This window comes from Lynx rufus, unplaced genomic scaffold (assembly GCF_022079265.1).
Source record: "Lynx rufus isolate CCGP_SWC_20201006 ecotype Redwood Valley unplaced genomic scaffold, mLynRuf1.p SCAF_54, whole genome shotgun sequence".
In the NCBI taxonomy this organism is placed as follows: domain Eukaryota; kingdom Metazoa; phylum Chordata; class Mammalia; order Carnivora; family Felidae; genus Lynx; species Lynx rufus.
In genome coordinates this window covers 283539-311320 of record NW_025814872.1, presented here as the reverse complement: position 1 = coordinate 311320, position 27782 = coordinate 283539, and the positions used below count along the sequence as shown (strand labels likewise).

The 27782-nt window shown below is 60.3% G+C and overlaps 3 protein-coding genes across 6 annotated transcripts in view; all 3 read left to right on the top strand.

Moving 5' to 3' along the window:
• Positions 1–341: 341 nt before the first annotated feature.
• On the top strand, positions 342–13392 carry MBOAT7 (membrane bound O-acyltransferase domain containing 7). 4 transcript variants are annotated; one of them, XR_006965974.1, is made up of 9 exons: positions 342–692; positions 1426–1504; positions 1607–1736; positions 2295–2421; positions 4296–4455; positions 6499–6859; positions 8527–8703; positions 8886–9111; positions 12370–12479. XR_006965974.1 is itself a non-coding variant. In XM_047100990.1 (8 exons), exons 2-8 carry the CDS (start codon positions 1429–1431, stop codon positions 9001–9003), a joined length of 1149 nt encoding a protein of 382 aa, XP_046956946.1. In that variant the 5' UTR covers positions 342–692; positions 1426–1428; the 3' UTR covers positions 9004–9262. The 4 variants fall into 4 exon arrangements, 3 of the variants coding, with proteins under 3 accessions (XP_046956946.1, XP_046956945.1, XP_046956947.1); XM_047100990.1 differs by lacking the exon at positions 12370–12479 and having other exon boundaries at positions 8886–9262; XM_047100989.1 differs by lacking the exon at positions 8886–9111 and having other exon boundaries at positions 346–692; positions 12370–13392.
• Positions 13355–26041, top strand: TMC4 (transmembrane channel like 4). The gene is made up of 15 exons (XM_047101001.1): positions 13355–13718; positions 14538–14751; positions 16030–16175; positions 17881–18113; positions 18252–18373; positions 22248–22395; positions 22892–23059; positions 23276–23439; positions 23708–23834; positions 24091–24188; positions 24420–24603; positions 24891–25021; positions 25124–25279; positions 25572–25650; positions 25747–26041. The coding sequence occupies exons 1-15, from the start codon at positions 13355–13357 to the stop codon at positions 25813–25815; spliced, it is 2403 nt and encodes an 800-aa protein (XP_046956957.1). The 3' UTR covers positions 25816–26041.
• The window catches only part of LENG1 (leukocyte receptor cluster member 1), a 5572-nt gene continuing 2312 nt past the window's right edge, over positions 24523–27782 (top strand). Inside the window, exons 1-3 of the mRNA XM_047100999.1 lie at positions 24523–24603; positions 26352–26530; positions 27353–27532. Of these exons, the coding sequence (XP_046956955.1) occupies positions 26399–26530; positions 27353–27532 (312 nt within the window). The 5' untranslated portion in view covers positions 24523–24603; positions 26352–26398. The remainder of the gene's footprint in view (positions 24604–26351; positions 26531–27352; positions 27533–27782) is intronic.

Here is a 27782-nt window from a genome sequence, read left to right as displayed (position 1 = left end):
AACGTCCCGCCGCTAGGGTTCCGCCACTGGAGAAAGTGAGGCTTATTACCCTGGCCCCGCCCTATGGTGACGTCATCCCCGGGCCCCGCCCCCTCCGGCCGGGATGCTGTTCGTTCCGCCCCTTGAAATGTTCCAGATCGCTGCCTCCTTCGTGTTGCCTAAGTCTGTGGCCCCGCCTCCTTCTCAAAGAACGAGACTTCGCCTATCTCCTAACCTGGGTCACTGGTACCCAAGTATGCTCGAAGGAAACCAACGATATGACCCCGCCCACATCCGGTCGAGGCTCTTGGCCCCGCCTGCACCCGAACGGAGACCTCCGAACGGAGACCGAAGCTTGTGGCCCCGCCTCCAAACTGCCGCCGATTCTGCCCGAAGGAACCCGAAGCGGAGACCCCGGCTTCTCCCGGCTCCGAAGCGTCCGTCCGAGCCCGAAGCTCCGGGCCCCGCCTCTTTACGTGCACTGGGCTCGGCTGCCGAGGCGTAAAGGTGCAGCCACGGGCTGGAGCTGTCGGGTGCCGGTTGCCGGCCGCTTCCCTGCCCGGCCCGCAGCCTGACGGGGCAGCACATCCGGCCCGGGACCACGACAGAGCAGCGCGCGCTGGGCCGGGGAGGCGTGGCCACAGCCGGGGCGCCCGTGGGCCCGGACCGCTGGGCCGCCTCCCGCCCGGCGGGCGGCGCGGAGCCAGGCCCAGGTGGGCGAGGGCACGGGCGACCTGGGGTGAGGCGGGGGCTGCGGACCGGCCGGCGGACGGGGGCGGACTCGGCGCCGGGAGCGCGGCCGAGCAGGGGGTGGTGTAACCGCCTGTGGCTCTGCCGGAGCCGGTCTGACCTGCGCTGGGGGAGTGGGGACGTACGGGGTGGGGGGGCGCCCTCCAGGCTTTAGGTGGAAGAAACGTCTGCACCTTGGATGGAGGTGGAGGCTGGAGTCTGGGTGCTCAGAGAGGGAGGGCCCGAGTCCCTGGATCCTTCCAGGAGGAAGGGGCTGGGAGCTCTGGAATCCTGGGCTCTGCAAGGGAAAGGCCTGGGACAAGGGTTGTTGCTGGGTTCTCAGCGAGCGATGACTGAATCCGTGGGTCCCCAATGGGGGTTGGGGGATTAGCTTCGATTTCTGCGATCGCAGGGGGAGGGGCCGGATTCCTGGATCCTCGGAGGAGGGGCCGAGAGGTCTGGATTCCTGGGTTCTCGGAGGAGGACTGGAGGCCTGGGTTCTCCAAAAAGCGGGGTTGGGGGTGTATTGCTTTATCCTTGAAGGAGGAAGGTCCTGGAGGTCCGGATTCCTCTGTTCTCAGAGGAGAGGGGCTGAGGGTAGGGCTCCACGATCCTCCACACTGGGGACTAGAGGGGGTGGGTTCCTGAATCCTGTAAGGGTGAGGCGCTGATGGCCCGGATCCCTGGGTTCTCACAAACCCTCTGCCCCTCCCCCAGACCATGTCGCCTGAAGAATGGACTTATCTAGTGGTTCTTCTTATCTCCATCCCCATCGGCTTCCTCTTTAAGAAAGCTGGTGAGTCAGGTTCCCTCCCTAGTGGAAAATTGGGGGGTGGGGGGCACCTGGCAGGGGACTCCCTGGAAGGGTCCAGGCTTATGCTGTCCCTTCTCCCCGCAGGACCTGGGCTGAAGAGATGGGGGGCAGCAGCTGTGGGCCTGGGGCTCACCTTGTTCACCTGTGGCCCCCACACTTTGCATTCTCTGATCACCATCCTTGGGACCTGGGCCCTCATTCAGGCGCAGCCCTGGTGAGGATTTGGGGGGGGGGCGGTGTGGAGGGAGAACAGAGGGGGAGGAAGCAACCTGTTTCCTTTTTGGGTCTATCTCCCTTTCTGCCTTTGTCTCTGGGTGTCTCTTTTTATCTCTGGATTCTCCGTGTGGTTTGGTCTGTGTTTCTTCCTGTCCGGCCTTTTTTTCTGGGTCTTGTCCCTGCGTGTTTGTCCTGGTTCTTAATATCCGTATCATGTATTCGGGAGAACGGGGGACCGGTGGGCCGGCCCTGCCACCATTCATATTTGTATTACGTCTCCCTTTCTTTCTCCGTGTTTCTCGCCTCCCTCGGAAAAAAATGGAGGCCTGAAGGGTTTTCACCCTAAAGCTTATCTTAACCCCTCCTCATTCTCTTCTCGGTTGTGGCGCATTTCTGTGGGGCTGAGCCCCCTCTTGCACTGGTTCGGTCTGGCTCCTCCCGTCCTTCCCCCCCTTATCTGTTGGGGGGGGGTGAGGGAGGGCTTGTAGCTAGAATCTGGGGGAGGCGGAGTCGAGGTCCCTGTACCCAGCACGCTCGTCCTCCTGCTCTGCCCCAGCTCCTGCCACGCCCTGGCCCTCGCCTGGACCTTCTCCTACCTCCTGTTCTTCCGCGCACTCAGCCTGCTGGGCCTGCCCACTCCCACGCCCTTCACCAATGCCGTCCAGCTGCTGCTGACACTGAAGGTCAGACGCCCCTCCACCCCTCTCTTGGTGCCAGGGAAAGGCCCGTCTTCTCGTCCTCCTCCACACCCACTCTCGGGGGCAGGAGGCAGGAGGGGAGGTGGGATTTTTATCTCCGGAGCACCCCCAGGGGCAGGACTTCACCTCTCAACTGTTCCCCGGGGGGGGGGGGGGGAAGAAGTAGTCCCTCCTTTCCCCGCGCCAAGTAGGGTAACCGCGGCCAAGTGGTGCAGGTGTCGTTTGGTCTTTGCCGTGTGCCAAAGGTTGAGCTAAGTGCTTTACGGATCAGTTCTCTAGGAGTGCATCTTGGTAGCAAGCCATTTAGCCAAGGAGGGGGAAACAGCTTTGGAGAGAAGGCGCTTCTCTGAGGGTACAAAAACAGGACACCCGTGTCTGGCTCGAAAGCACCTGGGGAGATGGGTGAAAGCAGGTTCCCAGGCCCCACCCCAGACCGAAAAGTCCCGAGTTCCTGTGTGCTGGGCTCCGGCGACATGTCACACAGGACACAGGACAGTCACGTGAGGTAGCGAACCAGGTCTCCCGAGCATCTTGTGTTCTCGGTGGCCCGGGATGCAAGGGCAGGCCGGAGTTGGTTGGCTGAGAGTTGGAGGAAGAGCCTTTCGGCCTGTAGGAACAGCAGGTGGAAGGGAGCAGGCTGAGCCCGGTGACTGGGCGCCAGCCACAGCGAGCGTTCATCGAGAGACGGAAGGGGAAGGGGAGCGGGGCCAAGGTGAGGGGTTTAGGCTTCCCAGGGGGCCCAGGACCCACCGGAAGCGGTTTTGGGGTTTGTCGCCAGAGGAGGTAAGGTGACCACACTGACGTGTTTGGAACTGCGCCCTGGATGCCCACAGAGTTGCCGCGGGGAGCGCGAGAAGGGGTGAGGGCAGCCTCCTTGATCAGAGTCCCGCTGACCAGCAGTGGTGGCCTGACCCAGGCCATCGGTAGGCCAGTCAGAGCCCCCGCAGCAAGTGCCGCGTCGGGGATACTTTGAGGAGTCCTTCTTGACAACAGTGTGGGTGGGCGGGGGGCGGAGGAGCCAGAGGGGACAGTGAGGATGCTGGGCCAGCCACGGGGAGCCGGTACCAACCCTGGGGACGAGAGCGGGGCCGGTAGTCGAACAGAAAGGAGAGTGTCGTGTGGAGTCCTCCCTCCGCCTTGAGAGGATGGACCAAGGGACACGGCCCAGCCCTCACACCTGCCTTCCCCCCTCTGGTCCTGGGGCTCCCTTCTGGCAGAACCCAGGGGGAAGCCGGAAGGCCGGCTGAGGCCTGTGGCTGCCGTGTCGGCCTTGGGCCTGCGGAGAAGGTGGAGAACAGGCCTGCAGGGGCAGGCCCGTCACGTTCGGCCTGGGGGCTGGGCAGCAGAACGGAGGCCAAAAGCTACAGACTCAGAGACCTACGGTAGATTTGGGGAGTAAGGAAGGTTCCCCGCCTGAGCAGTTAATTGCCTGACGGTGGCATTTGCCGAGGGGAGAGCGCCGCCTCTGGGGAACGGTAACGTGTTCCGCTCTCGAGGCCGTGAGTTTGAGGAACGCGGTAGGCTTGTATTACTGACAAGAGGCACTTTGAATGGTTTTGGGGATGGAGGGAGGAGCCCAGACAGGGTACAGCTTGGAGATCATGAGAGCGTGTGTGGTATGAAGCCACGGCCCGCGGGAGAACACAGAAGGGGGAACGAAGAGACGGAAAGGCCCAGGAGGCAGTGCTAGGGAGCACCTGTGGCCAGAAGCCGCCACCCTGCGACTCTTGACTCTGGACGCCGAGAGCCGCCCGTGGACTAGAACCTCAGCTCCCCGTGGCTTCCCTTGGCTGCAGGAAGGTGAGGGTGAGGAAGGCCCGGGGTCTGATCTGTCCCCCACCCGTGCCCCTTCCTCCCAGCTGGTGAGTCTCGCCAGTGAAGTTCAGGACCTGCACTTGGCCCAGAGGAAGGAAATGGCCACGGGCTTCAGCAAGGGGCCCAGCCTGGGGCTTCTGCCTGATGTCCCCTCTCTGATGGAGACGCTCAGCTACAGCTACTGCTACGTGGGAATCATGACAGGTGAGTGTGGCTGCGTACCCATTCCTGCCTCCCTGCATCTCGTCACCACTGCCTGTCCCCATTCTCCACCCGGACTTTGGTGCCTGTTCTGTGATCCTGCCTCTGTTCCAACATCTGCTCCTTTTTTTTTTTTTTTTTTAATATTTATTTATTTTTGAGAGAGAGAGACTGAGTGCCAGTGGGAGAGGGGCAGAGAGAGAGGGAGGCACAGAATCTGAAGCAGGCTCCGGGCTCCGAGCTGTCAGCACAGAGCTCGAGGTGGGGCTCAAACTCACGAACTGTGAGATCATGACCTGAGCCAAAGTCAGATGCCGTGCAGGTGCCCCAGCATGTGCTCCTCTTGAGGGCGAGCATCTCTGCCTGGGTCTACATCAGACTCTCCCGCTGGCCCTCCAGAGCAGAGACAGACTGTTCTTGGCCTCAGTGGTTCCTTGTGGCTTCTTGGGAGCAATCAGGAGACAAAGGAGCAAGGTCTATGCAACCCTGATGTTTCTATCACCCAAGGAACAAATACATTGACATTATGCTCCCATTTTTAGCGTCCGAAAATATTTTCCATTAATGTTGATGTCCTAGGAGGTTTTCTGTCCTTTTTTCCTAAGATTTTTTTTAAGTTTATTTATTTACTTTGAGAGAGAAAAAGAGCACAAGCAGAGGAAAGGCAGAGAGAGAGAGAGAAAGAATCCCAAGTAGTCAGCACAGAGCCTGATGCGGGGCTCAAACTCACAAAGTGAGATTGTGACCTGAGCTGAAATGAAGAGTCGGACGCTCAACCGACTGAGCCACCCGGGTGCCCCTAGGAGGTTTTCTTTTTTATGACAGCTTTATGGAACCGTAACTGATATGTTCACCCACTTAAAGCTACATGCAGCTCAGTAGTTGTTAGCATAGTTACAGACTTGTGCGGCCATCACCACCATGTCATTGTAGACATTGCATCGCCCCAGAAGGAAACTCTGGGCCCTGTGGCCATCGTCCCTCAAACCGCATCTGCCCCCAATCCCTGGGAACCACTGACTGACTCTCTGTCTCTATAGATGTCCCGGTGCTGGTCATTTATGAATGGAATCCTACTCTCTTCTCTCTGTTCTTTGTGACACGTAAGGCTGTCACTTCCGTTAATCCGCACCTGCTCCCTCCCTGGGCCAGGCCGCCAGTTTATCTCCAGCGCTACCACTGTCTCCTGTTTTCCACCGGTGACCCTCTGCAGCCCCCGCCCTGCTCAGGGGCCAGGGTAAATGGCATCCCAGCACCTCTCTGTTGGAAGAGCCTACAGCGGTTTCCTGGCTCTTAGAACAAAACCCTGAGTCCTCCCTGCCTGCAACCCTCTGACCTTTTCTCAAACCACTCTGTTCCTCTCCAGTTGCACTGCCCTACTTCCTCCTTCTTCATGCAGAGGTCACCCCCCACCCCCCACCCCTCGGGTCCCGCCTATCTGCCCCTGTGTTTGCCTATCTGCCCCTGTGTTTCTTGGGGACTTGTCTCCATACCCCCCACTCTCCAGCTCTTTGTTCCTCGCTACTTAGCGGTCTGTCCTTTATCTTTTTCTCTGAGTCCTTGAACTCCCCCTCTCTGGTTTCTTTCTTTGCTTTCTTTCTTTCTTTTATTTTTAATGTTTATTTATTTTTGAGAAAGAGAGCGCAAGCGGAGGAGGGGCAGAGGGAAAGGGAGACACAGAATCCAAAGCAGGCTCCAGGCTCTGAGCTGTCAGCACAGAGGGGCTTGAACTCACAAACTGTGGGATCGTGACCTGAGCCGAAGTCGAACACTTTAAGGACTGAACCACCCAGGCGCCCCTACTTTATTTTTAAGTAATCTCTACACCCAAAGCCCCACGTGGGGCTTGAACCACGACCCCCAAGATCAAGAGTCTAAGACTCGCTGGTTTCTTGTCCCTTTCTCTCAGAGTCTCCCTCCTCTTGTTCCCGGTTACCTAGCCCCACCCCCTCCCCCACTCCTCAGCGCCCAGTCTCAGCCCCCACCCCCCCACCCCCCCCCACCTCCAGACCAGTCTCTGACGGCTGCCCCTCCCTCCCGCCACAGGCCCGTTCTTCCGCTACCGCACGTACCTGGACTGGCTGGAGCAGCCCTTCCCGGGGGCCGTGCCCAGCCTGCGGCCCCTCCTGCGCCGAGCCTGGCCGGCCCCGCTCTTTGGCCTGCTCTTCCTGCTGTCCTCACACCTCTTCCCGCTGGAGGCCGTGCGTGAGGACGCCTTCTACGCCCGCCCGCTGCCTGCCCGCCTCTTCTACATGATCCCCGTCTTCTTCGCCTTCCGCATGCGCTTCTACGTGGCCTGGATTGCCGCCGAGTGCGGCTGCATTGCTGCCGGCTTCGGGGCCTACCCCGTGGCCGCCAAAGCCCGGGCCGGGGGCGGCCCCACCCTCCAATGCCCACCCCCCAGCAGGTCAGGCGGCGGGAGGGAGGCTTCCCAAGACCCGGCAGGCCCCGTCAGCACAGGCTGGCCCTGCCCCTAGCAGGGAGGAGAGCGGGGGAGCAGGGGGTGCAGCTTCGCCCCCTGCTGTCAGTGGAATGTCGCCCCTTGGCCACCACCGCCCACCTACCCCTGCCCTAGGGAGCAGTACTCTTCATACCTGCCACTGCCCCCTGTTGCCAACGCTTGTCACCTCGTGGGATGGTGAATTGCTCTCTGTTGCTAGGAAAAGGTGGTATCTCAGCAACCGTGTGCCTCCCCTCTGTTGCCATGGAAGTGTCACCCCGGTAACCCGGTTGTTCCTGGTTACTTGGGATACCATCTTTGGGCTGTGATGGGGCCCACCCTTTGTCGCTAGGGAGATGGTTACCTAGCAACTGGACTGCCCCTCTTTGTTAGGGGGGCGCTTCCCTAGCAACCAGGACCTGCCCCTTCCTGCTACAAGACTCGCTTTTCATTGCTATGTAAATGGCGCCCCCTAACCTGCCCTTGGTTACTAGACGCCAGCGCACAGGCCCCCAACCATGTGATGTCCTCACGTAACAGCCTGCACTTTCTGAGGACATGGCGTCCCTGACCATGCTGTCCTCTGGCAGACAGGACACCGCTCCCAGCAACCGCGGGTGGCTTTCCTACCACTGCTGAGGAAGTACCCCAGTAACCGTGGACTGACCTTGTTCCTAGTGCCACCCCCCCCTCCTCGTTCTTGAATTGCTAGCCTGGAACTAGGGGCTATCTTGTTGCTAAGGAAGTGTTGCTCTCAGGTTGCTAGGGAAATGATGCTTCTAACCACTGGGACTGGACTCCACCTCCCCACCCCACCCCCCACTTCCCCCCTCCCCCATCCGCGGTTCCTAGCAACCGTCGGTAGACCTCCGGTTACTGGTGAGGGCGTCCGCCAGAAAATGGCAAGCAGGAATTGAAGGCTTTTGTAATAGATGGCTCCCCTCCCATTCTCAGAAGCCACCTACCCTGGGGTGGGTGAAAGATGTTCGCCGCCACTGGGACTGTTGGCACCAGTGATCCAGGAGCCACTGTAGTGCTGAAGGTGACACTTAATAATCATAAAGACCAGGAGGGGCCCTTTCTGGAAGCGTTTCTAAACATCCTAGGCCTTGTTCCTAAGGAATACCCTTTCCCTAGCAACAGAGACCATCAGGTGTCACGTGGGCCTCAAACATCTCCCTAGCAATCATAGACCACCGCGTTGTTAGGGATGCTACTTCCCTAGCAACCACAGTGTCTTGACAACTTAGGACCACACTGGGCGGCTGCTCTGAATACAGTGAGCTTGTTTGCCCTCCCCTAGCATCTGAGATCCCTGAAGGGTCAGGTTGCTGAGGACTCGTAGCTTAGCAACTGTAGCCCCTCAAGGCTTTTCGTTGCCGTTGTAGCCCTGAGACCAAGAGAAGGAGGACCCGTTGTCAGTGAACTGTTGTGCCCCCGCCCCCAGTCTTCGTCCGGGAAAAGGCTCCCTCTGGGCTACCCTCCCCGGTTGCCCTAGCAAATGTGACAGCCAGAGCTCTGGCCTGGCCGCGATCCCCTCCTTAGCATCCGGGGCTGGGACAGTAGCCAGCGTCGGGAGGGGGCCTGGCTGAGCTGCATGTCTGTCCCCCACCCTCATCCTCCACCCCCCCCAGTCCGGAGAAGGCGGCCTCCCTGGAGTACGACTATGAGACCATCCGCAACATCGACTGCTACGGCACTGACTTCTGCGTGCGGGTGCGGGATGGCATGCGGTACTGGAACATGACGGTGCAGTGGTGGCTGGCGCAGTACGTCTACAAGAGCGCACCTGCTCGCTCCTATGTCCTGAGGTGAGCGCGCCTGCCCTGGGAAAACACGGAACTACACCTCCCAGTAGCGCCTGGGGCTGCTTGTGGGCTCCCGGCCGGGCCTCCGCCCCAGAGGGTCATGGGAGTTGTAGTTTCCTGAGCCGGTTCCCAGCCCCTGATTTGCATTGCTCTGGGGTAAATCGTTCCCTTTCTCTGGGCCTCAGTTTCTACTTGTGGAAAGTCAACATCTTCGGACAGAAGCAGTGTACTGAATCCTGTGGACTCTGGCCAGACTTTCTGGGATCCTGGCCCAGCCAGACACAGAGAACCTTAAGTAGCTAGTTGACCTGTGTTTCCTCAACTCTTAAATGGGGGTGATGCTGTTATCTTACTTCAGAGATTGATGAGAGGTTTAAGCGATGTGAACATACCTAACGTGAGGCCCGCCAGGTGAGTAGTCACCGTATAGTAGCTTTTATTCATTATTCATCCAATACTTCTTGAGTGGAAACTTGAGTGTGCCAGACATCGTTATGTTTACAACCTTAGGACGTAGAGCTTACTACCCTGGTTTCAAAAAAAATTTTTTTTTTTTAATTTTTTTTTTTTTTCAACGTTTATTTATTTTTGGGACAGAGAGAGACAGAGCATGAACGGACGAGGGGCAGAGAGAGAGGGAGACACAGAATCGGAAACAGGCTCCAGGCTCTGAGCCATCAGCCCAGAGCCCGACGCGGGGCTCGAACTCACGGACCGCGAGATCGTGACCTGGCTGAAGTCGGACGCTTAACCGACTGCGCCACCCAGGCGCCCCTCAAAAAAAATTTTTTTAATGTTTATTTGTTTTGAGAGAGAGAGAGTGTGAGTAGGGGAGGGGCAGAGAGAGAGGAAGACACAGAATCCGAAGCAGGCTCCGGGCTCCGAGCTGTCCACAAAGAGCCTGATGCAGGGCTCGAACTTGTGAGATGATGACCTGAGCCGAAGTCAGACACTTAACCGACTGAGCCACCCAGGCTCCCCGCCTTCATTTTAGAGATGAGGGAACTGAGGCTCAGAGAGGTTAGGTAACCTGCCGAGTGTCACTCCGCCTTCCCAGAGCCACCAGATGAGGTCAGGACACAGCTGCAGAGATAGGAGCTAAACCTACCTGGGTGTCCGGACTGGGCACAGCCTGGGTGTGGGGATGAGAACGTGAGGAAGTGAAGCGTGATGCCAGGTGATGGCTGTGAGTGACTGAGCTGGGAAGACTGGGCAGGAGGAAGTTTCCGGAGTGGCTCGGGTGAGGGAATGAAACTTGGGTGGAGCCCCACGGACTCCCAGGTGACTGTCAGGCTTCAGTTGGGGTTACTGGATAGGCGGTCAGTTACGGGACTCTGGCGCAGAAGGAGGAGACGGTGTGAGAAGCGGGCGCTCAGGTGCCTTCAGGTAGCGGTACCTAACGCTCGGGCTGAGCAGCAGGTCAAAGCAGCGGGCGCTCCAGTGTTTCGGTTAGAGGTTCTCGGCTGGGGGCAACTGTGCCACACTCCCCGGGGGCATTCGGCAACGCCTAGGAGCCCTTTGTGCCGTAACTGGGAGATGCTACTGGCAGCCAGTGGTTACAGGCCCCAGACGCTCTTCAACACCCTGCGCGGCACGGGACGGCCCCCGCTCCAGCACAGAATGATCTGGCCCCAAATGTCAGTAGCGCTGAGATTGAGAAACCCCGGTGTAGACGAGGGACGAGGAGGAGCCGGCCTAGATGGAGCCGATGAGCTAGGAGGACGGTCAGGAAAGCAGAGAGGGATCATTTGTGTCGGGTGATGTCAGGAGCTTCAGTACAACAAAGGCTCGGGCTTGGGTGTGACGGGAGGGTGCGGGGGAGTCTCCAGCAACCTTGACGGGAGCAGTTTGGAGGGTGGAAGGGAAAGCCAGCTGGAGTGGGTTCCAGGGAGGACGGAAGCGGGGAAAGGCTGAGGGGGAGCACGGACTGTTCTTGGGAGAGTGTGCAGGTGGGGAGAGCAGGTAGGGACCACAGCTCAGAGTTCAGGTGCCTGTGTGGAGTTCAAGGTGCCTGGTGGGCCGTTTATGTGCCTCCCTTCCACCCTGTTTCTCCCTGTCGGAGAACGTCTCTTGAAATGCTCCCGACCCGGGGAATTCTGTCTCCACCATTGGCAGAAAAGAAAGAACACGGTTTTGTTACTAAAGAGCTAGCGTTGAGCCAGCCTGTGTACCCCGTAACCCGCTAACGAGATTACCAAAACGAAAAGAAAGCTCGCCTTGTCGTCGGAGCCACCTGTCACAGTCCCCTGCACAGCATGCTCCCGAGAGAAACGATAACCTGTCCTCAAGTAAGAGGAGCCACGACTGCCATGATGCACGGTCTCCTGTTCTGCCCAAGTTCAGTTGGTAATGGGGTAGCCACCTGTGCTGATCGTCTGTACCTGAAGGAAGAATGCAACTAGGTGTCCAGCAGGCGGTAGCGTGATGCCAGGTGCCTAGGATGAACCCTCACAGTGGCGGGGAGACAGGGGCTCCAACTCCCATGACATTTATAGTTCAAAGACTGGGTACCACCACCCTCCAGAAAAACATTCGTGGACTGTGTTTTCTTAAGGCTTATTTCCAAGCCTTTCCGAACGTTTCCATCTATATCCGAAGGACGGAGAAAAGTTTCTGAAGCACTATGTTTTTTTCGTGGAAGTGGCTGAAGAAGAGAGAGAGGGGAAAAGGTCTCCCTTTGGGGCAAGAGTGAAAATTCAGCCTTTTTACGGACTCTATGCCTCCAAGGATGGGGGGCAGCATTATTGTGTCCTTAGGTTCAAGCACCCTGATGTGCCCCAGGGAAAGGCTGATGCCCACAGACAAGGAACAACCCACATCTCCATTCCAGGCGGAGTCCTCTGTGGTGATTTCTGTGTCTCTGAGGAAGGAGGGGCCGGAGCCTGAATTTATAGCATTTTGGGGTCCAGAGAGAGAGGACACCGTGGCTAGAGATGACTGAGTCTTCGTGAATCAGGAATTCCACTCTTAGATCCCCAAGACGAAGTGGCTAGGGGCTCAGGTTCATGGGTCTTGAGGGAAGCTGTGATAAGAGGGCATTAACTGGGTTCCTGAAAAGAGAATAGTGATTCCTGAGTCTGAGGGAGGAGGGGGCCGGGGGCCTGGACTCCTGGGTCTGAGGGAGGAGAGTGGAGTTCAGGACTCCTGGGTCTGGGGGAGGAGAGGCTGGGGGGGTCAGGACTCCTGGTCTGAGGGAGGAGGGGCTGGGTTTCTGGGCTCCTTGGTCTGAGGGAGGAGGGGGCTGGGGGCCTGGACTCCTGGTCCGAGGGAGGAGGGTCTGAGGAGTCAGGACTCCTGGGTCTGAGGGAGGAAGGAGATGGGGGCCTGGACTCCCGAGTCTCACGGAGGCGGGGCTGGGGGTCTGGGCTCCTGGGTCTGGGGGAGGAGGGGCTGGGGGTCTGGACTCCCGGGTCTGAGGGAGGAGGGGTTGGGGGCCTGATCCTAGGTCTGAGGGAGGAGGGGCGGGGCTGGGGTTCAGGACTCCTGGGTCTTAGGGAGGAAAGCCTGGGGTCTGGACTCCTGGATCTGAGGGAGGAGGGCCTGGGGAGTCAGGACTCTTGGGTCTCAGGGGTCTGTGGTCCTGGGTCTGAAGGAGGAAGGAGATGGGGGCCTGGACTCCTGGGCTGGGGGTCTGGGCTCCAGGGTCCTGAATCCGAGCCCCTCCCCCAGGAGCGCCTGGACCATGTTGCTGAGCGCCTACTGGCACGGCCTCCACCCTGGCTACTACCTAAGCTTCCTGACCATCCCGCTGTGCCTGGCGGCGGAGGGCCGACTGGAGTCGGCCCTGCGGGGGCGGCTCAGTCCCGGGGGCCAGAAGGCCTGGGACTGGGTGCACTGGTTCCTGAAGATGCGCGCCTACGACTACATGTGTATGGGCTTCGTGCTGCTGTCCCTGGGAGACACCGTCCGGTACTGGGCCTCCATCTACTTCTGCGTCCACATCCTGGCCTTGGCCGCCCTGCTGCTGGGGCTGGCTTTGGGCGGGGGCGGTCCGGGCCGGAGGAAGACCGCGCCCTCGGCCGCCGGCCTGGCCCCAGAAAAGCTCCGGGAGGAATAGGCTGCCGCGGCACCCCTTGCCAGTCGGCCCGCCCACCAAGCTTCTTGCTTGGGAATCCTGTGACCCCGGCCGCCGTCTCCTTTCCCAGAAAGATCGCTGGAGCGGCCAGGAACCTGGCGAGGATTCCCGTCTCCGCTCCGTACCCTGCGTCCGACGGAGCCGGGCTGCAGCTCTCGCTGCTTCCCCGCCCTCTGCCCTCTGCCCTCTGCCCTCTGCCCCGAGGGCTCAGGACAACCCTCGACCACCCAGGTGTCCCTGCCCCAGCTTCCGGAGAGAGCCGCACTCCCCCACCCCGCCAGCAGGGGCCGCCAGGCACACGGCTTCTTGGGCACACGTCCTTTTCCTGGCACAGGGTGTGGGGTAGGAGCTTCGGGGCAGGTTCTGGGAGTGGGGAACATCCTCCCGGGGCTTTCGTCCCACTTGTACCAGGATTTCAGACCCGGAAGGGAACATAACCCTCCCGTTTCATAAGGGGGAAACTGAGGCACGGAGGAGCAGGCCTGCGGACATGGTTCTTGCAGCTTCCATCTGAGCCACCTCAGGGTCCCAGCGCACCTGTCACCCTCCTGTCATTCTCTGGCCTGAGACACGGTCAGAATGTGTGAGCCTCCGCCAATAAAATGTTTCGCAAAGACCGTACGTGTCCCTGTGGGTGATCGACGGGCGTGGGGCTCGTGGCGCCGCACTTCCAGGGACCGCGCTGGCGTCCGTGGGCCTGTTCCCAGGACGTTTCCCGGCAGCCGCCCTGACGCTGAAGTGCTTGCTGTCCTCCCACCACCGCCACCTGGTGGCCAGGTGCGGACCTGCCCGGGGTCCCTTCCTTACCTGGGGCAGTCCCCGCCCAGCCGGCCGCTAGAGACGGAAACAGTCGCACCTGGGGCCATGGAAGCGGGCCCGACGTGGGAACCGGAGGCCTGGGGCTCCTCCGGAGGCTGGCCGGCACCCCGGGGGGCCAGGGCAGGTGGGGGGGGGCGTCCTGAGGGTAGCAAGGAACGGAGGCCTGGACTCCAGGGTCCAGAGGGCAGAAGGGGGATGGTTTCGATTCCCGGCTTTCTGGGTGGGGGAAGGGAACCAGGGCGTGGGACTCCTGCGTCCTGGGGAGGGGTCTGGAGGTCCAGATTCCAGTCTCGGGGGAGGGGGGGGGTGAGGGTTGCAAACTCCTGAATAAGAGAAAAGGAAGTTGAAGAATGGGCTCCTCAGCCCTGGGAGGCCCACATTTGGGTGCTTGCAGAGGGGCTCTGGGTCCTGCACTCCCAGATCTGAGGGAGGAGGGGCTGGGGGCCTGGACTCCAGGGTCTGAGGGAGGAGGGCGTGGAGTTCAGGATTCCTGGGTCTGAGGGAGGAGGGCATGGGGTTCAGGGCTCCTGGGTCTGAGGGAGGAGGGGCGGGGGGGGGGGTCAGGACTCCTGAGTCTGAGGGAGGAGGGGCTGGGGGCCCAGACTCCAAGGCCTGAGGGAGGAGGCCCTGTGGTTCAAGACTCCTGGGTCTGAGGGAGGAGGGGCTGGGGGCCTGGACTCCCGGGTCTGAGGGAGGAGGGCGTGGAGTTCAGGATTCCTGGGTCTGAGGGAGGAGGGCATGGGGTTCAGGGCTCCTGGGTCTGAGGGAGGAGGGGCCAGGGGGGGGTCAGGACTCCTGGGTCTGAGGGAGGAGGGGCGGGGGGGGGTCAGGACTCCTGGGTCTGAGGGAGGAGGGCATGGGGTTCAGGGCTCCTGGGTCTGAGGAAGGAGGGGCTGGGGGCTGCGAGTCCTGCACCCTCCCAGCCCCCGCTCCCCTGCCCCAGGCCCCTCGCTCTCCTCTGTGCTGAATGAGCTCCCCAGTGCCGCCACCCTTCGGTACCGAGGACCCGGGGTTCTCCCCTGGGGGGCATCGGGGGAGGAGGAAGAAGATGGAGAGAACAACATCCAGGCCATGGCCGAAGCCGCCCAAAAGGAGCTGGGAGAACCCATCCCCTCCAGGGAACTCCCCTGGCCCATGCAGGCCCGCCGGACCCACAGGTGAAGCTCACCTCCCGCTTCCTACCCAGCTGTGGGCCGAGTCTACGCGGTGTCCTCTGTCTCCCCCTGCCTGTGTCCCTGCTTCTCTGACTCCGGGGAGTCCTGCCTCCCCGACCCTGGGACTCCCTTCTCTAGCCTCCGGGCTCACGTTCTCTGTCTCCGCTCTCGCTCTTTCTCTCTGTGTGTTCCTCTCTGCTTGATGTGTGTGTCTCTGTGTCTGTCTCCTGCCTACTGACGCTTGTCACTGCTCCTCCTTTCCCTGCCGCCACAGAGCTGGCCGGGCTGGGGGACGATGCCTGGTCAACAAGGGGCTCCCGGCGCTGTCCGGAGTACAGCCTTCCCAGGAAACCTTTCCTAAGCCCGCTTGGCGTAAAGCTCAGACCATGTGGCTCTTTCCTCAAAGCAAAGTGCGGCGCTGGAACTTTCGGAAGGCGCGGGAGCGTCGTGCATTCCTAGCCCCGAGCTGCACGACGTCAGAAGCAAGTGCCAGGGCCGTCTGAGGACGGGGCCCCGCGTCCTGAAATTGTTCTCTGCACCCCTTCCTTTCGGCTGTTTGTGGAGGTTCCCCTACACGGGCGGGCTTGATTAAATCTTGGGCCAAGGGCCATCGAACCCCGCCTCCAGCCCCGTTGCTCCCCCGGGAGGTCGGGGGTGGGGCTGCAGGTTCCAAGCCCCTCCCCCCTCCACACCTGCGGGTGGTTTCCCTGGCAAGCCCCCCCCCCACTCTTACCTGGAGTCCAAAAGTCACCTCGTTTCCGCCGCAGACGACACCAGGATCTCTTCACTTGGTCTCCCAAGGGTTTTTATCGCTCCGCGCCAGGAACAGGGACGAACGCCAAACCAAACCTTCTTTCCTTTTCACTTTTCCTTTATGATACCTGCCTCCAGACAAGTGCAGGAGGCACCCTGCGCAGCCCGGGAGTACTCCCACGGCGAGCGCCCGGGCAGGCTGCACCCGGAGCAGGAGACTCCGCCCTGGGGAGCACCCCCACGTGCCCCTGTCACCCCCCTCTCCCCACACAGGTCCTGTGTGACGATCACTTCCCTGCCTTCCACCCGGGGCGCATCCCTAAAGAGCACGGCGTGAGCGTGCTTGTTCTGGAACTCCCAGTAGACCCCTGCACCCTCTGATTTCCGCCTGGCTTCTTACGTGTCTGCTCCTATCGCTGGAGAGCATCCCAGCCCGGTCCCACTGGTGGGGTGCTTCGCCGTTTGGGGGTGCCCACTCGGGGCTGCCAGGCCCTTCATTTTCTGTCTCTGAATCTGTTTCTGTACCAGGCAGAGCCATGCCAGGGACAAAGTGGCCCAGAGATCGGGTTCCAGGGTGGCCCAGTGGGCCCTGCGGCTTCGGCGGTCCAAGGAGAAGACCCAGGAACGCCTGCACACCTTGCAGCCCTGGGCGTGGACGCTGAAAAGGATCGGGGGTGCGGCAGGGCTGAGGCTGCTGGGGCGGGCCCACTCCTGGGTCTGAGGGAGGAGGGGCTGAGGGGTCTGGACTCCTGGGTCTGAGGGAGGAGGGGCTGAGGGGTCTGGACTCCTGGGTCTGAGGGAGGAGGGCTGGGGGTCTGGACTCCTGGGTCTGAGGGAGGAGGGGCTGGGGGTCTGGACTCCAGGGTCTGAGGGAGGAGGGGGCTGGGGGCTGGACTCCTGGGTCTGAGGGAGGAGGGGGCTGGGGGCTGGACTCCTGGGTCTGAGGGAGGAGGGGGCTAGGGTCTGGACTCCAGGCTCTGAGGGAGGAGGGTTGGGGTCTGGACTCCTGGGTCTGAGGGAGGAGGGGCTGAGGGGTCTGGACTCCTGGGTCTGAGGGAGGAGGGGCTGGGGACCAGGACTCCTGGGTCTGAGGGAGGAGGGGGCTGGGGGTCTGGACTCCTGGGTCTGAGGGAGGAGGGGCTGGGGGCCAGGACTCCTGGGTCTGAGGGAGGAGGGGGCTGGGGTCTGGACTCCAGGGTCTGAGGGAGGAGGGCTGGGGGTCTGGACTCCTGGGTCTGAGGGAGGAGGGGCTGGGGGCAGGACTCCTGGGTCTGAGGGAGGAGGGGGCTGGGGAACTGGGCTCCTCAAGGTCTGAGGGAGGAGGGGCTGGGGCCTGGACTCCTGGGTCTGAGGGAGGAGGGGGCTGGGGAACTGGGCTCCTCAAGGTCTGAGGGAGGAGGGGCTGGGGACCAGGACTCCTGGGTCTGAGGGAGGAGGGGGCTGGGGGCTGGACTCCTGGGTCTGAGGGAGGAGGGGCTGGCGGCCTGGACTCCTGGGTCTGAGGGAGGAGGTCTTAGAGGACCGTGACTTCTGGGTCTGAGGAAGGAGGGGGCTAAGGGCCTGGACCCCTGGGTGTGGGGCAGGGGCTGGGGGCCAGGACTCCTGGGTCTCAGGGAGGAGGGGCTGGGGGCCAGGACTCCTAGGTCTGAGGAAGGAGGTTCTGGGGGACCATGACTCCTGGGTCTGAGAGAGGAGGTCTTAGAGAACCATGACTTCTGGGTTTGAGAGAGGAGGGGGCTGGGGGCCAGGACCCCTGGGTCTGAGGGAGGAGGGGCTGGGGCCTGGACTCCTGGGTCTGAGGGAGGAGGTCTTAGAGGACCGTGACTTCTGGGTCTGAGGAAGGAGGGGGCTAAGGGCCTGGACCCCTGGGTGTGGGGCAGGGGCTGGGGGCCAGGACTCCTGGGTCTGAGGGAGGAGGGGCTGGGGGTCTGGACTCCTGGTCTGAGGGAGGCAGGGCTGGGGGTCTGGGCTCTTGGGTCTGAGGGAGGAGGGTCTGGGGACCAGGACTCCTGGGTCTGAGAGAGGAGGGGGCTGGGGGTCTGGACTCCTGGGTCTGAGGGAGGAGGTCTTAGAGGACCGTGACTTCTGGGTCTGAGGAAGGAGGGGGCTAAGGGCCTGGACCCCTGGGTGTGGGGCAGGGGCTGGGGGCCAGGACTCCTGGGTCTCAGGGAGGAGTGGCTGGGGGCCAGGACTTTAGGTCTGAGGAGGGAGGTTCTGGGGGACCATGACTCCTGGGTCTGAGAGAGGAGGGGGCTGGGGGTCAGGACCCCTGGGTCTGAGGGAGGAGGGGCTGGGGAGCAGGACTCCCGGTTCTGAGGGAGGAGGGCCGGGACTCCAGACTCAGGAAGCAGCCCCCCGCCTCTGTGGCGCCCCCTGCAGGCCAGTTTGGCGCCGGCACCGAGTCCTACTTCTCGCTACTCCGCTTCCTGCTGCTTCTCAACGTGCTGGCGTCCGTGCTGAAGGCCTGCATGACACTGCTGCCCACCTGGCTGGAGGGGACGCCCCCGGGTCCCCCTGGCCCTGACACCTCCTCACCCTGCGGCTTCTACAACCCCGACCCCCAAGGCCTGGTCACCTTCCCCACCCACCTCTTCAGCTTGCTCTCGGGCGTGGTGAGTGCCTGGGTCCCTGGGAGACCCACCCCCCCCACCCCCCCCACCCCCCCCCACCCCCCCCCACCCCCCCCACCCCCCGAGCCTGGGTGCCCCACCCCCCATTGCCTAGCCCCACGGTGACCTTTCCCTCGGCAGGGTTTTCTAGAATGGTCTCCTCTCTTCTATGGGTTCTACCCACCCCGCCGACACCTAGCGGTCGCCTACCTGTGCTCCGTCTTTGTCATTGGCCTTCTGCACCTGGTGCTCATCCTCCACCGGTCAGTGACACCTGGGACCCCGGGGAGGGAGTCGTGGTGCTAGCAGACCCCTCCCCCAGAATCCGGAGTCTCCCTCCGTGATCCTTTTCTCTCAGTTGGAGTTGAAATCACACTTAAAAACGTTTCATTCGTGCTAAAGACCAGTGACAAATTGGGAAGCTTCTCCTTCCCGTGGCTTCAGAGTCTAGAGCGGGAAGGTAAGATCTTAACCACACAAATTTAACGACATCTTTTCTGGAGGGGAGCATGCTTTGTAGGAAACAAACGGGTGATTCACTCGTTCCGGCAACAGCTGTTTATTAAGCACCTACTACGTGTCGGCCGCCGTGGTTCTAGACACAAACAGAAACCAGACAGAGTCCTGTCCTGGGGAGCTGACGGTTTACCAGGGGGAGACAGGTGATAAGTAATAAGCCGTAAATGAGTCAACGACACGGTGCGTTAGAAGGTGAGGGGGGCTCCGGACACAGATGCAGCAGGTGAGGCGGGCCGTCGGTGAGAATGCGCCAGGCTGCTGCATTTAGGGGTCCCCCAGGGATGCCTGGATGAGACGAGATGTTTAAATAAAGGCGTTGAGGGGGTGAGGGGTCTGGTCAGAGAACTACCCGGGGAATGAGCACTGCAGGCAGAGAGCACAGCCAGAGCAAGGCAGGAGCAGGGATGCGTGGCGGAGGGTGCACGGGGAGGTGGGGAGAGCCACGGGGGATGCGCCCCACTCCGTAAACGATGTGGCTGCTCTCCAAGCGCCAGGGGACTCGTTGCAGGCTCTTGAGCAGATCACCCCGATCTGATTTAGGTTTCAAAAGGCTTCCTCTCTGGCTCTGTGGTGGACGGAGGAGGGAGAAGGGGGGGCAAGAAGGAGAGAAGGGAGGAGAGTCGGGGATGCGCAAGTAGCAGGTGCAACAGTGACGGGGGTGTGGCGATAATCCAGGCAAGAGACAGTGGTGGTTTGCTCCGGGCCGGGGTGGTGGCAGGAGTCAATTTCGGATCTCTTTCTCCCCTCCCCTCCCCTCCCCTCCCCTCCCCTCCCCTCCCCTCCCTTCCCCTCCCTTCCCCTCCCTTCCCTTCCCTTCCCCTCCCTTCCCTTCCCTTCCCTTCCCGTTGAATTTCTAGCCTCCCCCCTCAGCTTTCTTGAGATATCATTGACCTAAATCACACTGCCTAAGTTTAAGGTGTTCAAGGTGCTGATTTGATACATTTATGTGTTGCAACGTGAGTCCCACCCTGGCATCAGGTGACGCCTGCACGTCTTTACATTATCATGTCTTTATTTATCTTGAGAGAGAGTGCGCGCTCGCAGGCCGCAGTGGGCCAGAGGCAGAGAGACGGTGGGGGGCGAAGGATCTGAAGGGGGCTCTGAGCTGTCAGCACAGAAAACGTGGGGCTCGAACCCACAGACCGTGAGATCATGACCTGAGCCAAAATCAAGAGTCGGGGGATCAAACGACTGAGCCACCCAGGCACCCCTCTACATTTTTCACTTTAAAAATATCACACATATCCAGAAACATGCAGAAACCAGAGGGTAGGGCTTGGTATGTTCCCATGAATATCAAGAAATGGAACATGGGGTGCCCGGGTGGCTCAGTCGGTTGAGCGTCCGGCTTCGGCTCAGGTCACGATCTCATGGTTCGTGGGTTCGAGCCCCGCGTCGGGCTCGAGCCTGGAGCCTGTTTTGGATTCTGTGTCTCCTTCTCCCTCTGCCCCCCCTCCCCTGCTCACTCTCTCTCTTTCTCTCAAAAATAAACATTAAAAGTTTTTTTAACTTGAAACAAAAAGAAAAGGAAACTGACCAGCCTCCAGAAGCCCCTCAAGATCTCTTCAAGCTCCCACGTTTCTCCCCCAACTCCCCCCCCACCATGCTTTGTGTCAACACCGTGGACTGCTTTCACCTGTTCAGCATACAAGAGGGAGGTTCTCCATGCCTGTTGAGCAGGGCCCAGAGGATTCCCAACGACTGGTGGGTTGGGGGTGGGGAGGTGGGAAGTTAGGAATCACTCCAGGTGTTGAGCCTCTGGAAGGGGCAGCGCCGTGGTCGGTCGGACGGGGAGAGCTGTGGAAAGGGCAGCACCCGCGGGGGGTGTGGTTTCGGCCGCTGATTCTGAGATGGCTTTGGATGCACGAGGGGAATGATGACTAGGCAGTCACATGTGGGCTCTGGAGTCCGGTCTGCACTGGAGACGCAAACGTGGGACTCGCTGGCATTCAGGCAAGCCTGGGGGTTCTCTCAGGGGAGGAGAAAATAAAGTGGAGTGCCGTCTAAACTCCAGGCACTGTGCCAGGGCCCAGGGATACCAGATGAAGGTCCCCCACCTTTGTGCGGCTCACAGTTCAGGAGGGGAGATAAACTGCGAGATAAATAAAAAGCCAATTTTCTGCTGAAAAGCAAATCAGCTAGGGGCACCTGGGCGGTTCAGTCGGTTAAGCGTCTGACTTTGGCTCAGGTCACGATCTCACGGGAAGTTCAAGCCCCGTGTGCTGACAGCTCAGAGCCTGGAGCCTGCTTCGGATTCTGTGTCTCCCTCTCTCTCTGCCCCTCTCCTGCTCACACTCTGTCTCTCTCACTTTCAAAAATAAATATTTAAAAAAAATTTAAAAAGCCAATCAGCTACTTCAGTTTGGGAGCCTCATCTAGAAACCAGATGGGATGCTATGATCGAGGTGATAGGACAGGGAGCTGCAATTTTTTCTCGATAAAGGCCAGATAGGAAATATTTTCATCTTTTCCGGCCACACAGTCTCCGTGTGAATTAAACTCCGCTGTTGTCCGGCTAAACAGCTGTCGACAGTAAGTAAATGAGTGCACGTGGCCGTGCTCCAATAAAGCTTTGTTTACAAAAACTGGCGCCGTAGTTCGCCACCACCCCGTGATAGAGAATGGGCGGGGACCCTCGTTAAATGGAGCGGTCAGTTAAGGACTATCTGAGGAGGCGACCCGTACAGAGAGCCCAGAAAGATGAGGAGGAATGGGCCAGGTGAGCGGCTAAGACCTGGACATTCCGGGCACTGGAAACTGCAAGGGCAAAGGCCCTGTGGTGAGAAGAGGTTGGAGTGTTCTGAGACTCGAAAGGCAGGGGTGGGGGGGAGTGGAGGGGGAGGGACAGGATTTGAGCTTCAACAAGTAGGTGGGGGCTGGGTCAGGTGCGCGCTGGCTGGCTGCGCGATGAAGGGGCCTAAACGTCAGAACAAGGAGAAGCTGTGGAATAGGTTTTAAAGGGCAGTAATGTCTCATCTGCATAAAAAGAGGGTTCCACGGGCACAACAGAATGGATTCAAAAGGGCACGGGTGGAGGTAGAGACCAGGTGTCAGTCCTTCCATAGGTGTCCACGGAAGGGGAGCTGGGGGCTCACGCCAGGCCGGTGAATGTGGAGACGGAGCCTCCTGGTCCGCTTTTTTCTGCGTGTCTGTCCCCCCTCTGGGTCTTTGCCCCACTTCTCCGAGTCTCTGTCCTCCTTTCTCTGGGTCTTTCTCCCCCAACCCCCTTCTCTGGACATCTGTCCTTCTGAGTCTCTGACTCCTTTCTCTAGATTTCCTCTTCCTTGTTTCACTGTTTGTCCCCCTTCCTGTGAATCTGTCCCCTTTGGGGTCTCGTCCCCTCTAAATTTCTGTCCCTCCCCAGGGTCTTTTTCTGTCTCACTCTGGGTCCTGTCCCCTTCTCTCTGGAGCTCTGTCCCTCTCTACTGGGTTTCTTTCTCTGTCTCTTTGGTGTCTGTGTTCCCGAGTCTGCCCCTGAATCTCTCTCTTGGTCTCTGACTCCTACTCTGCTAGGTAGCAGCTCGCCAGATGCCCGAGGCCCTAGGGTTCGTCTTCCGTTTGTCCCATAGGAGGGGGCTGACCTTCCACATCCTGTCTCCTGGCCCTTCCCTCCCTTAGCTCCGTGTCAGGACTGAAACAGACGTTGTTGGCTGAGTCCGGGGCCCTGACCAGCTACAGCCACCGCGTGTTCAGCGCCTGGGACTTCGGGCTCCGTGGGGATGTCCACGTGCGGCTGCGCCATCGCATCATCCTGTACGAGCTGCAGGTGAGCGTGGGGGTCTACACTCACACAGGGACCGGAGGGGGCGGGGCCTCGACCAGGGATGCGGCTCGCAGAGATGCCGGCTGGAGCTTTCTTCTAAGGAGGCGGGCCTTGGGAAAGGAGGGGGCTGGGAAGAGGCCACAGTAGAAATGCCTGAGGTCAAAGGGCACAGGGAAAAGCCAGCAGCAGGAAGGCTGCGGGGCCTGCAGCTCCTCGGGGTAAGATCCAGGCCAGCAACCGGGAACTGGGCGCGGGGCGGGGCCTCGGAGGGGCGGGGCGTGGGGTCTGGGGGCGTGGCCCGTGGTGCTGGGTGGGCCTCTGGAGGGGCGGGGCCGGGAGATCTAAATGGTGACCTAGAGGACCATGGAGGGGCTGGGACAAGGATTACAGCAGTCCTCAGAGGGACGGTGCTGTATCAGTTCAAGTTGAGCAGGGGCTCTGGACCACCGGCCGGGCCTGGGGGGGACTGAGCCCAAATGCCCGTCTTTCTCGGCTTCAGGTGGAGCTGGAGGAGGCCGTGGTACGGCGCCAGGCGGCAGTGCGGACCCTGAGCCAGCAAGCCAAGGTGTGGTCGGTGCGGGTTCTGCTCAATCTGCTGGTGATTGCACTCCTGGGAGCAGCCTTCTACGGGGTCTACTGGGCTACAGGGGCCACTGTGAAGCTGCAGGTGCGGAGGGTCCTGGGGGAGGGGAGTCCTGCGGGCCTGGGCTCACCTTTCCAAGGTTGCAGGGCCTGAAGTCTAGAGTTCCTGCGATCTTGGAGAGGAGGGAGGGGGGTGTATGTTCGGACCTCGGCCTTCGGGGCGCTGAAGGAAGAAGAGGCTGGGGGAGGGCGCTCCTCCAGAGCCCCAGAGCCTCTCTGCTTGGTCCACCTTCTCTCGCAGGAGATGCCCCTTGTCCAGCAGATGCCACTGGTGAAGCTTGGGGTGGATTACCTTCCGTCCATCTTCATCTCTGGGGTCAACTTCTTGCTGCCACCTGTGTTCAAGCTCATCGCCCCGCTGGAGGGCTATACCAGGAGCCGCCAGATTGTTTTTATCCTGCTCAGGTTCTAGCCTTTGCAGGGTGGGCGGGGGGGATGATGGCAGGGCTGGTCTGAAGGGCGCTGGCTGTAGTTCATAAGGCACGGAAGTCCCCAGGATATGGGGCCCAGTGAGCTCTGTATTCAGATCCTGACGCTTACAGAGCCTCAATTTCTTCATCTGTGAAATGGGGAGAGTGGTGAGTGTGTCCCGCACAGGAGGGGCCCAGCACATGGTGAGCACTAGTCAGTGCTGATTCCCCTTCCTCTCCCTTCCCTCCATCGGCTCCGCCAGGACCGTGTTTCTCCGCCTGGCCTCCCTGCTGGTCTTGCTCTTCTCTCTTTGGAATCAGATCACTTGCGGGGGCAACGCTGAGGCTGAGGAGTGCAAAACCTGTGGCTACAAGTACAAAGAGCTACCGGTGAGAAGGAAAGAGAGGGGCCCCAAACCCTGGGCCCCCCTGAAGGAGAGGAGGAGCTGGGTGGGTCCAGACTCCGGGTTTAAAGTGCTAGAACACCCCTCCTCTTGAGGACATGGGTAGGGATGTTCGAGAAAACTGAGGATCCCCAGAGAAAGGATTGCGAGGATCTCATAGGCTTGCGATGTGGAGACTTGGATGCTTGGCCCTTAGCTTCCTGGGTCCTGAGGTCTTTCTGACCCGTGACTTCTTTCCTCAGTGCTGGGAGACTCGGCTGGGGCAGGAGATGTACAAACTCCTGATCTTTGATCTGCTAACTGGGCTGGCTGTCATGCTGCTCATCCAGTTTCCTCGGAAGTGAGAGCCCCGCCCCTCGCGGTAGCTCCGCCCCTTTCACAATCCCGCCCAGACACGCAGACCCCGCCCCCTTGTCACCTAGTTCCTTCTGGCCCCGCCCCCACCCCGCCCTGGGCCCCCGCCTCTGGGCACACCCCCTCCGGGACTTTGAAAGCTCCTCCCCCCCTTCCCTTCTGATTGGTGGGTGGGGCGGTGGAGGCGCCTCTGACTCGGCCCGGCCCCGCCCCTCAGGCTGCTCTGTGGCCTCTGTCCCGGGCCGCTGGGACGCACGGTGGGAACCCAGGAGTTCCAGGTGCCCGACGAGGTGCTGGGACTCATCTACGCGCAGACGGTGGTCTGGGTAGGGAGTTTTTTCTGCCCTTTACTACCTATGCTCAACACGGTCAAGTTCCTGCTACTTTTCTATTTCAAGAAGGTGAGGAGTGTGATGGACTTCTGAGTCCTGGGGGAGGCGGGTTGCGAGGGTCCCCAACCACTAGATCCTGAGAGAGGAGGGGTCTGGAGGACAGACTTCTGGATGTGGGAGGAGGGGTCTAGGGCGTCTTTTCGGTCCGAGGAAAGAAGGGCGCGGAATCCTGGGTCTGATAGCAGCAAAGGTCTAGGGACTTATGGGGGCACCAGGGACCCAGACTCCTGGATGGTGAGAAAGGACAGGCTAGGGCTCAGATTCTTGTGTCTCCGATTTCCCCCTTCTCCCCCCAGTTCACCCTTTTCTCCACCTGCTCTCCGGCCTCCCGCACCTTTCGGGCCTCCACGGTGAACTTCTTTTTCCCCTTGGTCCTTCTTCTGGGTCTGACCATCTCTGCTGTTCCCGTCCTTTATAGCATCTTCTTGTAAGTGTGAGAGGCGCCTGCCTCTTCCTCCCTCCATCCCTTCGCTGTCATCCAGGATTCTGAATCTTGACCATCCTTGAGCACTGTCTCTGACTTCTTCAGGATCCCACCTTCTAAGCTGTGTGGCCCCTTCCGAGGTCAGTCGTCCATCTGGGCCAAGATCCCTGAGTCAATTTCCAGTCTCCCTCGGATCACCCAGAACTTTCTCTTTTTCCTGGGGACCCAGGCTTTTGCTGTGCCTCTTCTGCTAATCTCCAGGTGAGCGGGCCCAGACTCCTAGGTCTGAGTTTGTGTATTCTGGGGCCCCCGCTGCCTGTTTCTAAGAGAGGAAGGGGCTGGGGACCCAAATTCCTGAGTCTCAGGAGGAGAGGATGGGGCGTGGACTTGTGGGTCTGAGGGAGGAGGAGGAGGAGGCGGCGGCTGGGGTCCCGGACTCCTGGGTCTGAGGAAGGAGGAGGCTGGGGGTCCAGGTCTCTGGTTTCTAAGGTGCCATGCATTGAAGATAGTCTAAGAGCGTTTCGGGTGTGGCTTCCATTGCTGTCTCCTCCAGCATCCTGATGGTGTATACCTTGGTCTTGGCTAACTCATATGGACGTCTCATCTCTGAGCTCAAACGCCAGATAGAGACGGTGAGCCAGATCGGGTTCCTGGGAATGGGTCCTGGATATGGAAAGAAACAGTGGGGAGAGGCGTCTCACCTCTACCTCCCTTTACCCTTTACGTAGGAGGCGCAGAATAAGGTCTTCCTGGCACAGCGCGCTGTGGCACTGAGCTCGGCCAGCGGGGCTCTTTGACCTCCCCTACCCTTGCTCAGGACGATGTCCCACTTTCTGACCCAGACCTGCCCCCCCAGACCCTTTGTAAGCCTCCGGCACATCATCTGTAAAATGGAGGAAGTGGAGAAAACCCATGCCCTTAACAGCCTTGGGATTCGGGGATTCCCAGGACTCTGAAGCTCCCCCACCCTTGGACTCCAGTGAACGTCTCTCTTTTATCAATAAAGATGGCCCAGCTTGCAAAGAGTTGTTTGTAAATCGCGTCCTGCAGCGGGGCGGGGGAGGAGTCGGGCACAAGCCAATCAAGTGAATTGGCCTCGACAAGACTTGACAGACGTGCCAGCCAATTAGCGGCCGCGTCCGGTAAGCTTCAGCGCGGGGACACGCGATTGGCTCAGAACCCTGGTAGGAGGCGGTCGCTAGGCTACACCAACCCAAATTCGGGCATCTCAGCTAGTCAGCTCTCCTTACGGACTTGGGGGCGTGGCAATCAGCCCAGGCCCAATCCGTAGCTAAAACAGGAACAACAGGGAGGGGCACTCTCTCGCCAATAGGAAGTGGTTGGAGGCGGGCCTGCCAGTGGGTGACCGGCTACGACGCCATGAATATCTTGCCCAAGAAGAGCTGGCACGTCCGGAACAAAGACAATGTCGCCCGTGTGCGGCGTGACGAGGCTCAGGCCCGGGAGGAGGAGAAAGAGCGTGAGCGGAGAGTGCTGCTCGCTCAGCAGGAGGTAAGCCCCGAGCGCGGCCGGAGGGGAGTCCCGGGCCGATCGCGCAGGCGCTTTGGGATTGGCCGGAAGTGGGGGTGGCGCGCAGGCGCGGTGCATCCCGTGAGGTAGGAGGGGTTGGGCGCCGCTGGAGGCGCGTGTCCACCTGTGCCTGTGTCCACCGTGCGGGGCCCGCCTAGGCCTCCGCTTTGTCTTGGTGTCCCCCACTTGTGTCTTTCGCGAGGCTGAAGAGTGCCTGGTACAGAGTAGCGGCCTGTGAAAAGTGAACCCCTGAGCAGTTCAAGGAAACTCGGACTAGTTTGCCTGCACAACCTCCCTGTTGAGCGTCTACTGTATGCTCGCCCGGTGCAGAGCATTTGACCTGCAGTCTCTCAAGCTGTGGGGCGAGCCCTCTCCCTGCCCTCCCCGCTCCAGGGGCTTTCCGTGTAACTCCTAACCTCCTGCTTATACGTAGTTTTGTTCTTTCGTGAATCTGATCCTCAAAGCTGACTGCACCTCGAGATGGGCTGGGCTTTTAAAGTTAACCTATTGGTAGAGATTGCACGCCGTGGTGGATGGAGCCCTGCCTGTAATCCAGATCGCCTGTTGGCATACTTTGGGCTGTTTGTCTCCACCCGAGATTGGGAACCCTGCTGGTTGACTGTTGGGGAAGGAGGCAGCTTACAAACCAGGTGTCCCGCATTCCCCCACGCCCTCCGCGGGCTGGGACAGGTGCCTCTTCTGAACCCCCAGCACTAAGGACCGCGTTTTCTGTGGTCCAGCGTCACACCTATGTGAATCGCATCGAGGTTCTCAATGTTGTGCCTGTGACTGACTCTTCCCCAGGCCCGCACAGAATTCCTACGGAAGAAAGCCAGGCGTCAGAACTCACTACCTGAGCTGGAAGCAGCAGAGGCAGGAGCCCCGACTCCCGGCCCTGTGGACCTATTCCGGGAGCTGCTAGAGGAAGGGAAAGGGGTGACCAGAGGCAACAAAGAGTACGAGGAAGAAAAGCGACAGGAGAAAGTAAGTTGGGCTCCCACCTCATGAGTGATGGGTGGGGCTGGGGGCGTCTGTCCTCCCGTGTGACTAACAGGAGTATGGAGTGAGGGTGGGGATTAAGTGAGCTGATAAAGAGGACCCAGAGGGGTCCCGGAACCTAGCACTCAGAAGTGCTGTTTATTGCCATCCGAGCCTGCAGCCACTTGGAAGTGGCTGCTAGTTGCAGACCCATTGGCCTGGCGTCCAGGCCCTGTTGGGGTTTGGGAAGTGTCCA